This window comes from Arachis hypogaea, chromosome 19 (assembly GCF_003086295.3).
Source record: "Arachis hypogaea cultivar Tifrunner chromosome 19, arahy.Tifrunner.gnm2.J5K5, whole genome shotgun sequence".
NCBI lineage: Eukaryota > Viridiplantae > Streptophyta > Magnoliopsida > Fabales > Fabaceae > Arachis > Arachis hypogaea.
In genome coordinates, this window is record NC_092054.1 from 123,361,743 (window position 1) to 123,379,039 (window position 17,297).

A 17,297-nucleotide genomic window follows, 5' to 3' on the forward strand; every position below is an offset into this window, starting at 1 on the left:
AAAAAGAAGAAGCAACAGCACAATGGGAGAAAAGCATATAACTCAAATCACTTGGATGAACTTAAAATGTAAGATTGTTTGGACGTGAAAAATTACTCTAATTATCATTGAACAAATTAGGTTGAACTAGTAATAACAAACAATTGGAAAATAAATTTTAAATAATTATTATGGTATCTAAAAATGTTTATCTAACTTAACAAAAAAATTAAAAATTATTTAATTTTTAAAATATAAAAATAAATAATTATTAAATATTTAAAATTTGTCATAAAAAATAAATTAGACAAAAATTAAATACCAAATTATAAACACCATAAAATTTACCTAAATGTTAAGGAGAAAATGTTAATGAAGCCATGGAAATGATAGAAGACGGTACTTGACAGGATACTCTATTTATGGTGATCAACAAGTCGAAACAACTCTAAAAAAGCAGAGTTGAGAGTATAACTTTTGGAAGGTGGAAAGAAGTGACACTAGAAATGGTGTAAAGAAGCAACACCCTCAGCACCACAGTTGAGTGGGAAGAACAAGAAGAATGACAACTTAACAGTGTAGATGTGGTGGCCATTGGAAGGTTCAACGGGAACAATAGAGGCCAAGAAGTATTCGCTAATATGAAAGTTGATGGTGGTGGTACTGACAAGTGGGATAGTTAGTTTGCGATAAACACACACAAAACATGTCATTTTTTATAGAAGAAGACATTATAACAAAACCTTGCTTTTCAAAGAAAAACCATATAAACCAAACCATCAAAATCAGTTCCATGTTTATCAAATTTTAATTTTAAAATAGACAATTTTAAACCAGCGACTAACATCTGACATAAAAAGGTTGGAAAAGATCAACACTGAAATATTGAAGCAACAATAGAAAGCACCTCACATGATGAATCCCTAAGATTAAAAATCTGAATAGTAAAAACTCGATGTGTCTAATTAATGATACCTTGTAACAAAAAATAAAAAGCTCACAACAATCAAAGGTGTAGTAGCTGTAAATGAAAGTAATCCATAACAAAATTTGAACATTTTTCTATAAGAAACAACGCCTAAGCTGAGGTCTTCTTCAACTTTGCAAGCTCTTGCCTAACAACAGCAGCCTTCTGCAAAATTACCCCCAAAAGAATTCAATGTTAGCATGGACAACAATCACAACAATAAGGAACACTAGCCAACATGCACATTAATTAAGATGATAGAATATAAAAATGATTTATCTTCCTAAACCATTCTCTTAAATACCTTCCTAATCTCTAATCAAAACAGAGTCCTGTTTATGTTTCAGGATATGGAATGCACTAAATATTTTCAAGCATTTGTTGAGCAATTAGGACAATAGCTAGGAAAATTTTTTAGGAGGTCATATCATAACAATTCTCCCACAATTCTTCACATTTTTTATAGATATATACACTTAATTATGTGGACACTAATCTAAACAAAGTATCCTCAGCTTCTAATGGACTTAGGAAACTAATGAACTACATTACTAGAATAAATATAACAACTTAAATATAAGTTTCATTCCTTAACAAACTTCAAACTAGTTAACAAAACACCAAAACATGGCATGTGAAAAAAATATTAAAATCATTTAAATTAAAAAAAATAGAATCATGAAATTTCAAACCTTGATTTTGACCAGCATGAGCTTGAACCTATCAAAATCATTAAGGTTAGCCCTAGTCTTCCTAACAATGAGCTTTCTTCCCCAGGAACTCTTCTCCCACTTGTTCTTGACATCAGCATCCTCCATGGCTTTAATCAGTTCCTTCTTCTTCGGCACCCTCTTTATGTCAACCTTGAGGTCCGTCAATGACAGTCTCTTGAAGTTCACTTGTGACCTAACCATGTCAGGTGCATCAACCAGAGCCTGCGTGCGCCATCAAAACGACGTTACCCAGATGCGTTTTGGGGAAACGGGCGAAATGGGGTTTGTTGAATTGCGAAAAAGGTTAGAACTTTAGCTTACTCTGTTCTGGTCGATAACGTCGACGATGACGACGAGCCTGCCGTGTTCTTTGCCGTAGTTGATGAGGGCCACCCTCCCGATCTCGATGAACCTCTTGAACGGCTGCGACAATAGTAAACAGTGTTTGTGTTAGTTAGGATTGCAATCATACACACACACAGAGAGAGAGAGAGAGAGAGAGAGAGAGAGAGAGAGAGAGAGAGAGAGAGAGAGAGATTCACCATTTTTGTGTTGGAGAGAGGCGGAGCGAGGAGGCGAGTGAGAACAGAGAAAGCTAGGGTTTTGTATTGCGCTTTGTAGTTAGTTTTATAAAGGCGCGTTTCATCGCAGTGATGGGCTTTGTCTTTGAAATAACCCTGGGATTCGTTCAGGCCTGGGCCACATTCAACAAGAGTTTTTATCCATGACTTCCAAAATAAACTATGACAAAATTGTATTAGGCTATTGGGCCCCTCTCATTTTTCTTTCCTTTTTTTTTAAAGACAAAAAAAAATAGATCCTTCGGATTTGATACTCTGGAAGTTATTCTTGACCAAAAAAAAAAAAAAATACACTGGAAGTTATTCACTTCTCTAAAGAGTGGAGCCTTACACTCTCCATAAGTGGAGCTGAACTTCTTCGACAAGCAGAGCCTCTGTACTCAACTCTTTATTTATATAAACATGTTTACACCTATTAGCTTATCACAAGTGAAAATTAACGATCATTACAAGAGAAAATACTTATACAAGAATCATGAAAGATATGTCACTTGGTGGCATGGAAGAAAACATTGTTAAACTTGAGGAGTCTCCAACACATCAAGAAGGAGCCACTAATAAAAAACTAGTTGGTCGAGTTTTCATGGAGAAGTTGTTGGGCCAGTGATTACTAGTGCAGGACCTAACCCCTTCATTTTGAACTTTAAAAGTCAGGATGAAACAAGAAAAGCGTATGATAGATGACCATGAAAAATAGAAGGCCATATATTGAGTCTTTAATGGTGGAGTCTCAATCTATCCATTAATGAGGTAAACTATAATTAGCTTTCTATTTGAGTTCAAATACATGGGCTATCTTATGATAAAATTAATACAAACAATGCTAAAAAAATAGGAGCAATGTTAAGTAGAGTGATAAGTGGTAAAATTCATTTGTTTAAGGAAATATGCTAAGATATTTTTTGAGTATCAGAGTTGAAATTAATGTTTAGTTGCTACTAAAAACTGGGTTTTAGTTCAAAAAAAATGAAAGAAGTCATTCATGGGCTAAATTCAAGTATGAGAAACTGCATGATTATTGTTACAAATGTGGGAGAATTGGGTATAATAAAAGATTTTACACTGAAGAAATAGCTATGTCTATTGTAAATCCAAATATCCCTAAATATGGACCAGAACTTACTACTCTTGGATTGAGATCGATTGATAATGAAGCAAGGAAGGCAAGCATTAAAAGGCAGAAGTATGAATAGAACAACTAGATGGATAAGCAATGAGAGGCACATAAAAGAAGTCTGCATCAGAGAATAGAGCTAAAAAGACAGCAAGAGAGAGAAGAAAAGTCAAGTCAAGTAGGAGCAAGAAGCTCTTAGACCAGTGTATCAGCAAATTCTTTAGAAAGAGGGGCAAATCAGCAAGAGCAAATAGGAGATGGACAAATAATAATTCTGGGAGATCAATATTAAAAAGAGGAGGCTGAAGTAGAAGCAATGAACGGTGATAGGTACAATGCTGTCTTGGAATCAGGTAATGGTATAGTAAATCAGGAAAAAAAAAAGGAAAAAGGGTATCCCAAAAACTCAGCAAATCAGAAAAGCAAGGTCAGAGTTGAACGAGAGAGCTGTTAGGGAACTAGAAAAGGTAATGAAACTTGGGAAGGATTGATGAATCCACATTTCATGATATATATTTGCTCTATTTAGGTGGATTTCATCAACGTTTCTTGCATTTATCCATTGAAATAGCATAGTTTCTTGAATTCTTCCTAAATTGTGCTTGAAAGTAAAAACATACTTTTTAGGCCTTTTAATTACTAAATTTTATTCACTTTAATCCCATTTGATATCTTGATGTGTTTGTTGAGTAATTTCAAACTTATAAGGCAAGTATGGATTGAAGAAGTGAGGAAGAAAAGCATACAAAGTGGAAGAATTCAAGAAATGAAGGGTTTGGAAAGCTGCCAACCCTGACCTCTATGTACTAAATTGATCATAACTTGAGCTACAGAGGTCCAAATGAGAAAGTTTCAGTGGCATTGGAAAGCTAACATCTGGAGCTTCAAAATGATATACAATTTGCTATAGTGGACATAAGATTAAGTGTGCGTACGCACAAGTCCTGGCACGTTAGCTCATTAATTGCAAATCGTTGGGGGCAAATTCTGGGCCTCCAAAACCCAGTCCAACTCATTTCTGAAGCTATTTCAAGTCAAAGTGAAGAAGGATGAAGGGGGAGCACTTAGGTTTAGGTTTTTACATGTTTTTATTTAGTTTTTCTAGAGAGAGAAGCTCCCCCTTCTCTCTAGAATTAGAGTTTTTAGTTTACTTTCTCTTTAATTTCAGCATTTAATTTTTATTTTAATGTAGTTTTATTTATGTTTCTTGCTCTCTTGTCTTGATCATTGATGTGGTGAAAAATTGCCGATTAAGAATTTATAATAAGAACAGCGTTACAAGTACAGTTCTTAACCGACGAAAATTCCGCTTATCAATTTAAAAAGGGTTGTCACAATTTAAGAATAAAGTACTGGGAGTAGAAATCCCAGGTCGTCTCCCAACGAGTTGACAAAAGAGTGCTATTTATTGGTCGGGAGTTTTTCGAGAAATTTTAGAGTTGGAGAACAGAAAAATAAATGATTATAAATAAAAGTAATGAAAATTAACAAGAGGTTTTATATATTTGAAATAAAAAGCCTTGACTGGGAGAAGATTAATTGGAAGTTCTATCCTTGTTGAATTTTCCCAAGTGTAATGGTAATAGGTTGTTGTTTCTACTTAGTTATCCCTTACCGAATAAAGGAAAGTCAAGTAACTGAACCAACCCCAATTCACAAGTCCTAATCCTCTTCTATGGAAGGATTAGCGTTAGTGACTAGAAAGCCAGCCAACAACTTCCAATTTTCAATTAACACTTGAGTATTCCAACTCAAGGGTCTCTTTTTAATCAACTCCCAAGTCAAGTTGGGAGTCTACTCCATTAACATGAATGCCATTTTCATAAACGATAAAAGGGGAAGGAAAGAAGACATGGAAATTCAAATAATAACAGAAAATTAATTAAAGGTAAAAATAGTTCTTTGCTTTAATAAATTCCAAAATCAAAGATATCCATATGTAAATCTGAACAGGGTTAATGGGTGATTAAAAGAGTAAGGGAATAAGGAAACAAACTAGAATGATAGAAACTTAAATGGAGGCAGTAACTCTTCTCAATATCCAAATCAAAAGCATAAAACTCTAAAAACTTTGAAAGTGAAGAACCCTAAAGGAAGTAGTATTCTTTCTCTAAGATTCAAAACTAAAACTAAAAACTATGCGAATGAGAATGTGTGTTGAGTCTCTGCTTGTCCCCTGGCTCTAGTCTGTGTTTCTGGGTCGAAAACTGGGTCCAAACTCAGCCCAAAATTGCCCCTAGCGTCTTCTGTATTTTCTGCACATGGCGCATGTCACGCGTACGCGTCGATAGTCTTCTTCGCGTGTCACGCGTACGCGTTAGGTACGCTCACGCGTCACTGTGCAATCTCGCTTATCACGCGTATGCGTCAGGTGCGCGCACGCGTCGCTATGAAAATCTCCAAATCACGCGCACGCGTGAGCCATGCGTGCGCATCGATCCTCGCGGGTTATCTCCTTTATTTCTTGTGCTCCTTCCATTTTTGCAAGCTTCCTCTCCATCCTATAAGCCATTCCTGCCCTATATAGCCTGAAAACACTTAACACACATATCGCGGCATCGAATTGTATAAAGGGGAATTAAAATACACAATTTAAAGGCTTAGGAAGCAAGTTTTCAACCATAGAACAAAATTGGGAAGGAATTGTAAAATCATGCAAATTGTATGAATAAGTGTGCAAAGACTTGATAAAAACCACTCAATTGAGCACAAGATAAACCATAAAATAGTGGTTTATCAATCTCCCTACACTTAAACATTAGCATGTCCTCATGCTAAGCTCAAGGAGACAAAAGGAATAAATGGGAGAAAGCAAGACTCATGCAATGCAACTATATGCTAAGATGTTTCTATCTACTTGGTCAAAAGTAAACAAGTTCTCCAAGACAAGCATAAATCAGATTCCACTAATTCAAATCATACAGTAAAAGACAAGTAAACTTGTAAGAAGATAGCTCATGAAAGCAGGGAACATAGAATCAAGCATTGAACCCTCACTGATAGTGTATACGCACTCTAATCTCTCAAGTGTCTAGGGTCAATCCACTCTACTCTTCTCTAGTCATGCTTTCTAAAACTTTGTTCTTCATCTAACCAATCAACAAATATTTAGTATACCAATGCAAACATCATGAGGTCTTCTCACGGTTGTAATGGGGCTAAGGTAAGGTGATGATATATATATATGGCCAAGTGAGCTATAATATGAATCTTTGACTAACCTAAGCTCTCACCTAACACACACACACTCTATGTAATTCTAAAATCATGCCTAGCTACCCATAAATTCAGTTTTGTATATTTCACATACTCATATATCAAATTTTCTTTAATTTCACCACATATGCATTGATCTTTTATTAAACTTAATATTGGGGTAATTTTGTCCCTCTATTAATTTACTTATTTATCTATATTGTAATAATTTATTTTATTTATTTATTTTTTTTTCTTTTTTTTTTTGGATGAACATGAAAGCAAACATAACATATCAATGCACATGGTCTTTCTGGTCTCACATGAGTATGCACCCAAATTTCCAATACTTTTGTCAACATTATTTCATCAACCCAAGTTCCCATAATTTCCCACACTTAATTGATACACAATCTTTATCTTAAGCTAACCAAAGATTCAATTGGGGTAATTAATTGTTTTTCGCTTAAGGCTAGTTATGTGGTAAAATACAGAACAAATGGGGATTAAAAGGCTCAAGGTGGCAAAAAAAGGTAATTGAAATGGTAGGCTATTTGGGATAAGTGAGCTAATAACAAATGATGGCCTCAATTATATGCATGCATGCAAATACACTAAACAATGGACATATAAAATGGAACAAACTATAGATTACAATCATAGAGAAGAAAACACACAAGAATAAAAATCATGGTTAAATAATGTAACCATATAATTAAGCTCAAATCTCACAGGTTGTGTGTTCTTAGCTATAAACCATGTTCCAAATTAAAATCTTCAAACAAGTTTAACACAAATTTTCAATTTAAATTAGTGAAATATTATAAAATAGGGTCTTGAAAAGAAATTTATTACTTTAACCAAGCAAAACATACATGCAATCTATCCTACCTAACAAAAGAAAAAGTCAAATGTTGGTGTTAAGAGAGAGAAATTACCTCCGAAAGTCAAGGACTGACCTCCTCACACTTAAGGCTTGGCATGGTCCTCCGTGCCATCAGTAAGGAGTAAGGTAGGACTGGAAGCATTGCCTCCGCTGTCTGGTTCGCCATGGCTCCCTGTGCTACTGGATGAAGGGGAGTCCAGGGTGTCCTTCTATTTTAGAGGTGGGTGAGTACCAACAATGAGTTCCTTCAGATAGTTGTATTGGCGCTTGTTACGGTACTCCATTTGCTCCATCCGCCGGTCTTGCCGGTCGAACCTCTCAAGGATCTGAAGGAACATCTGATGGATGGATGGTGCTTGTGGTGTGGATGATGGTGGAGTAGAAGAAGGAGGAGTATCCAAAGATGGGCCTGCAGGCCGGCTCACAGAGGGAACTGGTGGCCTGATGTACTTTCCATTCGGGACATACTGGTCGGCCCTAGGGATCATGACCGTCGTGTCTCTTGCCCGGTAGGACACACCTGCTACAGAGACTAAATCTGAAACCAAGATAGGGAAAGGCAGGTTATCCACAATCTGTACATGTCCGATTGCCTGCCGGATGAGTCGGGGCAGGTTGAGAGGTTGCTCTGTCAGGATGCACCAGATGAGAACAGCCATGTCCGCGGTGAAGGTGGACTCGTGAGTGCTCGGAAAGATATAGTGAGACATAATCTGTGCTCACACGCGAGCCTCAAAGGTAAGTGACTGGGTTGAGATGCTCTTGGATTTTGACTGATGCTGCCCATAGATCCAGGTACTGCCAGGTTGGGCTATAACTCCAAGGACGCTATCCCAGTCGAACTGATATATTTGGTGCTTAAGAGAGGCTTCTTGATATGCATCCCATCCCTCTGGGCTAGGTGGAAGATCCAGTGCTTGCTGTATGGCACTCTCGGAGACAGGGACTTGCTGCTGACGAACATAGACAGTCTGCAGGGTAGGCGAGTAGAAGTTGGAGTAGAATTCAACTACCCATGATAAGTTGGCCTCCCGCGGCTGCCTCCTCAAAAATCCCCACTGTCTCCTCTCGATGCGGGGCTCCACAAAATCAACAAAGTGTGTTGGGACAATGAGTAGATGCTCATTGTTGCAGTTCCTCTCGGCTAGGATGGGGAACATCTGTTCGCAATAACGGTTAGTGAACCGTGTGGAGTCCCGTGCAGGAAAGACTTTCTCTACTTCATCAACTTTAATGATCCTCTTCACCCGCTTTGTTGGTGGTTTGACGCTGGTAGATGGTGGTGCCTTAGCCAGAGCTCTCTTGGTTCCTCTCCTTGCCGGTGTCTTGTCAGTGGCCTTCTCTTTTCCTTTCTTGGTACCCATGCCTAAGGAAGAAAGAAAGAAGGAGACTGTTAAATATAGATAACTAAAGAACTGGAAGGAAGAAATTCCAAGTGAGAATGAATGCCAAAGAAAAGGTGATCGTTTAAATACATGGTAGCTACAACATGTAGGTAAGACATCAATTAAGAGCAAGAAGGCAATTCATAAAAATTAGATGCAAGTAATAGGCATGAGAAGCATAACTCAAGCATCAATTATTAAATGTGCCAAATTAAAGAGCACTTGTATGATGACAATTGTGAATGATAATCCCAAATACATGTGGAGTACAAGTGTTGTGAAAAAGAGGCATTAAAGTGGGAGAGTAAAACAAAATAAAATTCAAAATGCCATAAAAGCTTTTTCACAAACACTTGGTGTGCAAATTAAAATAGGAATGAAAATAATGAATCCAAATGTATATGAGAGCCAAATTTAAATGTCAATTGTCAAATCACTCCTCATAGTATCCACAAGCTTAATGAAAACAAGGTACTACCCAAATAAAACTCCAATGCCAACATAAAAATGCATGACAAAAGAATGAAAAAGAAACCATAAATAACTAAGCTTAAAAGAAAAATTTAGAAGAAAGAAAAACAAATAAATACAATAATTGAAAGAAGAATGAAAGAGTAGAGCAGAGGAAGAAAAGAACCTGAGGTAGAAGATGAAAAAGGGAGGAAGAAAGTAGTAGATAGTAAGAAGGAATAATGAAGAAAGAAGGAAGAAGAAATAAGGGAGAATTAGGATTGAAAAAGAATTAGGATTGGGGGAGGGAATAATTGAAATCTGGCGGCGTACTGGTTGAACCATGCGACGCATGCGACGCGTAAGCGTCTGGGACGCATGCGCCTGCCTTTGGTTGTGCCAATCGCGCGAGTACAGTCCCGCGCACACACAACTCTCTGTTCAGTCTGGGCTGGGGGCCAAAATTGCATACGACGCGTGCGCGTCAGGGACACGTACGCGTGATGGGGTTTGTGCTTCTAGCACAGTTCTAGCCCTAAACCATCACAACTCTCTGTTCAGCACGCTATTTACGCCGATTTCCAGGGTCACGCGTACGCATCAGGGATGCTTATGCGTGGGCTGCTGAAAGCGCAAGCGACGTGCACACGTGAGGTACGCATACGCGTGGACTTGTTTGTGCGCAAAGCATGGTTTCAGCGCCACTCCTGCCCAACTCTCTGTTCAATTCCTATTATTCTCGCATTCACATATGACGCATATGCGTCCTAGACGCTTGCGCGTCGAATGCTTTTTTTTATGCAGAATGCAGGTGATTATGCAATAATTATGAATGAACATTGATAAAAACAAAATAAAATAAAACTAAGAATGAAAAGGGACGATCATACCATGGTGGGTTGCCTCCTACCTAGCACTTTGCTTTTACGTCCTTAAGTTGGATGGTCCACAAGCTCAATCTTCTTCTATTGGTGGATCCTCCCAGAAGAAGATCTCTACCTCCTTATTGTTCTTCATCTTCTCACCATGATACAGCTTCAAGTGGTGGCCATTGACCTTGATGAATTTGGAGCTTGAGGGATAACTCAGGTGTAAGACTCCGTATGGCTCTGCCTTCTCTACTCTATAGGGGCCTTCCCACCTTGATCGCAGCTTGCCTGGAATGAGCCTCAACCTTGAGTTGTAAAGGAGAACTAGCTCCCCACGTCTGAACTCTCTTCTCTTGATATGCTTGTCATGCACAACCTTCACCTTCTCTTTGTATAGTTTGGAGTTGTCATATGCTTCGAGTCGAAGGTTCTCCAGTTCTGCTAGTTGCAGCTTCCTTTCAGTACCGGCCTTTTCAAATTCCATGTTGCATTCCCTTACAGCCCAGAAAGCTTTGTGCTCCACCTCCACTAGGAAGTGACAAGCCTTTCCGTATAATAGGCGGAAGGGACTCATTCCGATGGGTGTCTTGTATGTTGTCCGATAATCCCAGAGTGCATCTACAAGTCTGGTACTCCAGTCCTTCCTATGAGGCTTGACTATCTTCTCCAATATGTGCTTTATCTCTCTATTAGACACCTCGGCTTGCCCATTGGTCTGAGGATGGTAAGATGTTGCTACCTTGTGCACAATGCCATGTTTCTTCAGTAGACCTTCGCGCTGAGCCAGCGCCGCTCCTACTGTTTGGTTGGAGGCGTCACACATAATCTCAAATGGCTGGCTCCAGTCAGGTCCTCTCACAATCGGAGCTTGAGTTAGGGCGATCTTCAGCTTATCAAACGCTTCCATGCAGTCCTCGCTCAGCTCAAACTCAACATCCTTCTGCAGCAGTCTGGATAAAGGCAATGCTACCTTACAGAAGTCCTTGATAAATCTCCGGTAGAAACCTGCATGACCAAGGAATGAACGGACTTCCCTCACAGAGGAGGGGTAAGGTAAACTAGAAATCACATCTACCTTTGCTGGATCAACTGAAATACCAGTATTAGAAACAACGTGTCCTAGAACAATACCTTGTTTTACCATAAAATTACATTTTTCAAAATTTAATACAAGGTTTGAACTAACACACATGTCTAATACTTTAGCTAAACTATCCAAGCAAAGGTTAAATGAATCAACATACACACTAAAGTCATCCATGAAAACTTCCATACAGCTCTCAATAAGATCTGAGAAAATACTCATCATGCATCTTTTGAAAGTAGCCGGTGCATTACATAAGCCAAAAGGCATCCTCTTGTATGCATACGTTCCAAAGGGACATGTGAAAGTAGTTTTCTCCTGATCTTCAGGAGCTATATGAATTTGAAAATAGCCAGTGTAACCATATAGAAAATAGTAGTGTGATTTACCTGACAGGTGATCAAGCATCTGATCGACGAAGGACAGGGGGTAGTGATCCTTGCGAGTAACCTGGTTGAGGCGCCTGTAATCAATGCACACCCTCCAGGAGTTCTGCACTCTAGTTGTCAGGAGCTCTCCATGCTCATTTTTCACTGTTGTGACTCCAGACTTCTTGGGCACCACTTCTACTGGGTTGACCCATTCACTATCCGAGATTGGATAGATGATGTCAGCTTTAAGCAACCTTGTCACTTCCTTCTTGACAACCTCTAAGATGGTGGGGTTCAACCGCCTTTGAGGTTGACGGACAGGCCTTGCTCCCTCTTCTAAAAATATCCGGTGTTCACAAACTTGAGAGCTGATACCTACTATATCCGCCAAGCTCCACCCAATTGCTTTCTTGTGTCTTCTCAGCACACTAAGCAGCTGCTCCTCCTGTTGGGAAGTGAGTTCCCTTGCAATAATAACTGGGAGCTTCTGATTATCCTCAAGGTAAGCATACTTGAGGTGGGGTGGAAAGGGCTTCAATTCCATTTTCTGCTCATTGCTAGGCACTTGATCATCTGGAGCTGGTGATGGTGGCAAGGTGTCTTCATCTTGTTCAGAGGGTTTTCCCACACTTGCACCTTGCGCCATGTGCAGCTCTTCTACTTCTTCTTGCTGGACTGCAGTTACAATCTCATCAATGATGTCGCACTGGAAGATGAAATGATCTTCCGGATGGTGCTTCATAGCTTCATCCAGGTTGAAACTCACTGCTCTGCCATCTATCTCAAAAGAGTAAATTCCAGAGAAAGCATCCAATTTGAACCTTGAAGTCTTCAGAAATGGCCTTCCAAGGAGGATGAAAGATGGTCTTCCTAAGTCATTAGGGGGCATCTCCAAAATATAGAAGTTAATAGGGAATGTTAACCCCTTAATGCTCACCAGCACGTCCTCGGCAATTCCTACCACCGAGATTATGCTTTTATCTGCCAAAACAAAACGTGCTGCCGACCTTTCTAAGGGAGGGAGCCTCAAAGCATCATATACAGATAATGACCTAATACTCACACACGCGCCTAAATCACACATGTAATCAGAAAATTTCACACCCTCTATAGTAATAGTAACCATGCATGGACCCAGATCACTACATTTATCCGGTATATCACCCATTAAAGCAGAAATAGAGCTACCTAGAGGAATAGTTTCTAAATCCTGTATTTTATCTTTATTCATGCATAAATCTTTTAGAAACTTCGCATATTTAGGTACCTGGCGAATGGCATCAAAAAGGGGAATGGTTACCTCAACCTTTTTGAAGATCTCCACCATCTTGGGATCGAGCTCCATCTACTTTATGGACTTCCTAGCAAGGTGTGGGAATGGGAATGGGAATGGCTTCTCTTGTAACTTTATCTTCTTTTGGTGCTCCATTCCTTCGTTGAGCCACTTCTTCTTCAACCATGTCTTGTACTTCCTCCTCTTCTTCAACATCCTCTACCTCAACAATGTCTTCAACTTGAATGTCTTCCTTTGAGCTTGGCTCCTTATGATTCCTCTCTTGCAGTGTCATTCCGGACCTCAAAGTAATGGCATTGATTCCACCTTTGGGGTTGGGTAAAGGTTGAGAAGGAATTGCACTGGAGTCTGAAAGTTGATTGTTGGGGGTAGATAGTGAATCCATCCGGGAGATGAGCGCTTGCAAAGTAGCGTTCAGACCGTTTATGGTAGAGTTAAGTGTATTCTGAATGTCTTGCTGTCCTTGCGCAAGAGAGCGAAGCATCTCATCATTAGAAGAAGGGGGTAAGTGATTTGAGGGGCCTGCTGTTGGTTGTTCTGAGGCGCTTGGGACTACCTTTGGTGAGGTGCTCGGTAAGGCTGGTTTTGGTTCTGCTGTCTGTTATTGTTCCACCTCTGATTTCCTCCATTGTCTCTGCCTCCTCGGTTGTAGTTGTCTGTCCATCCTTGGTTGGAATTATCTCTCCATCCTTGGTTGGAGTTATCTTGCCAACCTTGATTGTAGTTCTCACCTTGGTTATAATTACCGCCTTGTTGATAGTATCCTGGATTTGGGCGATCGTAGAAATTATGGGTAGCTGCCAAGGTGTTGTCTTCTTGTTAGAGCTGTGGACACTCATCAGTGTAATGAGTATAGCAGGCACATATTCCGTACACTCTCAGAGGAACCAACTGTTGACATTGTTGTTGCGGGAGAGGCTGAGGTTGTTGTTGATTCAGCTGTAGCTGCTTCAGTATGTTGGTAATTGATGCCAAGGCATCATAGGCTAGTTTCACTAGCATTTTTCTGTTAGTTTTAGTTGTTTTATGCATTTTCTTGAGCTTAAAGTAACCAAAAATGGTTAAAGGAAGAACAAAGCAATGAACCATCCAAACAATATGATTTTGATGCAAATTCCATGAGTTTTAGTTATGTTACTTGAATGCTATGAATGGAAGATTTCTCATGAAAATTTGCAAGACTTTGATGCAATTGTTTGGATGATTTCAGGGAAGAAGAGGCTAGGCAAGGAAGTAACAAAATCAACAAAGGAAGCTTGATTATCACATGTGGAGTTTAAGTTCCAGTTTAAGCCTAAACTGGAGCTTAAACGCCAGAATCATGAAGGCTAAGAAATGCTGGAATTGAAGTTTAACCTCCAGTTTAACCTTAAACTGGAGGTTAAACGCCAGAATGGAAAGTCTCACCAAAGAAGCATGTCCACGTTTAACCTCCAGTTTGACCTTAAACTGGAGGTTAAACGTCAGAATGAGAATGCCACTCAGCAAGGAGTTCCACGTTTAACCTCCAGTTTAACCTTAAACTGGAGGTTAAACGCCAGAAGTGGGAAGAGCACCAGGGAGCCATTTCCACGTTTAAGCTCCAGTTTGACCTCAAACTGGAGCTTAAACGTGTTCGACCAAGAACTTTCCTCCAGGGTTGCTTTCTCCATTTCCACGTTTAACCTCCAGTTTGACCTCAAACTGGAGGTTAAACGTGTTCGACACCTCCAGGGCTACCATTCTAAGCTTCCACGTTTAACCTCCAGTTTGACCTCAAACTGGAGGTTAAACGTGTTCGACCTCCAGGATGCCTCCTTCCATTTCCACGTTTAACCTCCAGTTTAACCTTAAACTGGAGGTTAAACGTGTTCGACCTCCAGGATGCCTCCTTCCTTTTCCACGTTTAACCTCCAGTTTAACCTTAAACTGGAGGTTAAACGTGTTCGACCTCCAGGGCTGCCCTTCCTATCTCCACGTTTAAGCTTCAGTTTAACCTTAAACTGAAGCTTAAACGTGTTCGACTACATGACTCTCCAGGGCTGCCTTCTTCCATTTCCACGTTTAAGCTTCAGTTTAACCTTAAACTGAAGCTTAAACATGCTTCTACAAAAGGCCTCACTGGAAGTGGCTGGCGTTTAAGCTGCAGTTTAAGCTTAAACTGCAACTTAAACGCCACTCTTGGAAAAGGTTTCTGGGCCAAAAATATTGCGGTTTAAGTTAGTCTTTGAGCACAAACATTAACTTAAACTTACCCTGGTATGAAACCCAAGTGAATATCATGGTTTATGAGATTGGGCCTGAAGGATTGATGAGTTTGAAATCTCAATTTATTGAGTCATGTGTCATTATTTGATTATCACTAAGTTGGCTCAATGAATGTTACAGAATTTGGATCAACAACCTCATCAAGATTATGGATCATAAACCCAAGACAAAAGGAAAGCAGGGAGAGGCCTCAAAGCCCAAGAAGCACAACAGAAGCTCAATATAGAAAGTGTATAAATAGGATAGAATTTAAGTTAGAGAGGACTTTTACCTTCACTTTGAGCTAGTTTTCATATCTTTGTAATTGAATTCAGAGCTATGACTCACTAAACCCCCTTTCATTGGGTTAGGGAGCTCTATTGTAATTCAATGAATCAATAATAGTTTATCTTCTTCTTCAATCTTTTCTCTTGAATTTTGTTAGAAAGCTTCTCGATCTAATTCCATTGGGTAGTTGTCTTGGGAAAGAAACTACCCATAATTGGAATCCTTCGGAACCTTGGGAAAGGAATGGAGGATTCATGCTAGAGAAGCTTTCTCACAGTGAATTGGATTGGGGTTTGGATGGATATTGTGATATGTAATCCTACCAAATTGTGGTTCATGAAACTGTGTGGTATAATCAGTGATCGAGCATCATCTCTTCTTATGAACATTTAAACCAAGGGATTGGGAATTTGTTCATTTTTAGAGAGAATTGGTGAGCCAAGGGATTGGGATCCAATCATATAAGATTGCCAAGCAAAATTCAATGAACGCATTGGTTGAGGAAGAGATAAACATGTTTTGATTCGGAGATCTCAATATCTCCTATAACCCAATGAATCCCCCAATTCTGATTTACATCTTCTCTTTACATTCTGCAACTCAATTCATGCAATCACCCCCATTCCCTTTTTAATTTCAGCAATTTAATTTCTGCTCTTTAATTCATGCAATTTAAGATTCTGCCATTTTAATTTCTTGTCATTTACTTTTCCCGCCAACTTTACATTCCGCAAATTCTCATCTCAATCTTGATTCCGCTCAACTAGAACACACTTCTAATCCGAATTGCTCACTCAACCAATCCTTGTGGGATTCGACCTCACTCTATTGTGAGTTTTTACTTGACGATAACCGGTGCACTTGCCGGAAGGAATTTTGCCGATCGTGCAATTTCCTAAATCGTAGCATAACTAGTTTATGTGCATCAAGTTTATGGCGCCGTTGCCGGGGATTGGTTTTCGATTGACAATTCTCAAATTGGAAGTTAACTAGATTGAGCATTTTTTTTTGTTTTGATTAATTCAGTACAAGTTACTTGTTGAATTTTAATTTCTGCACTCTGTTACATGCTTTCTTTCTTTATGCCTTTAAATTCAAGCAACTAACTCACTGACTCACTAACTGTTTGAATTAATTCCTCAATTGCTCTAACCATACTCTTCCATTAACCAAGAGTATTTCACTTGTTTGTTGCCTGTGCTGTGTTCTTGTATGACAGGTAGGAGAGGAGAGACATCAACTCCTCCATATACTGAACCAGAGAGGACCCTTCATAGACTTAGAAGGGAAGCAAGAGGGAAGAGAGTACTGGGAGAAGAAGAATCTGAAGGAGAATCTGAGGACAATTTTGAGGAAGCTCTAGATCTCAACATGGATAGAGAAGTTCACAACCATGAGAGAGCTGATGGAAACAATGCCATTCCTGAGAGAAGGGTTCTTAGTTCATACATAAACCCAACCTCTGGGAATTGTGGTAGCAGCATCCAGAAACCACCCATTCAGGCCAACAATTTTGAGCTCAAACCACAGCTAATATCACTGGTGGAGAATCATTGTTCTTTTGGTGGAAGTGCTAATGAAGACCCAAACCAACATCTCACAAAATTCCTGAGAATTTGTGACACTGTGAAGTCCAATGGAGTCCAGGAAGATGCCTATAAACTGCTTTTGTTCCCATTTTCACTTAGGGACAAAGCAGCTAAGTGGCTGGAATCATTCCCAAGGGGGAGTCTAACAACATGGGATGAGGTGGAAAGCAAGTTTCTGGCACGTTTCTACCCTCCACAAAAGGTCAATAGGCTTCGATCTGAGGTTCAGACTTTTAGACAACAAGATGGTGAAACTCTCTACGAGGCATGGGAGAGATTCAAGGACTTGACAAGGAAATGCCCACC

General features: G+C 39.4%; 1 protein-coding gene and 1 pseudogene across 1 annotated transcript; both read right to left on the reverse strand.

Moving 5' to 3' along the window:
- Positions 1-840: 840 nt before the first annotated feature.
- On the reverse strand, positions 841-2,333 carry LOC112777006 (large ribosomal subunit protein eL14). The gene is made up of 4 exons (XM_025821287.3): positions 2,202-2,333; positions 1,981-2,082; positions 1,639-1,881; positions 841-1,111 (listed from the first exon to the last, which is right to left on the reverse strand). Exons 1-4 carry the CDS (start codon positions 2,202-2,204, stop codon positions 1,058-1,060), a joined length of 402 nt encoding a protein of 133 aa, XP_025677072.1. The 5' UTR covers positions 2,205-2,333; the 3' UTR covers positions 841-1,057.
- A 14,866-nt stretch (positions 2,334-17,199) lies between these two features.
- On the reverse strand, positions 17,200-17,297 carry LOC112781110 (small nucleolar RNA R71; annotated as a pseudogene).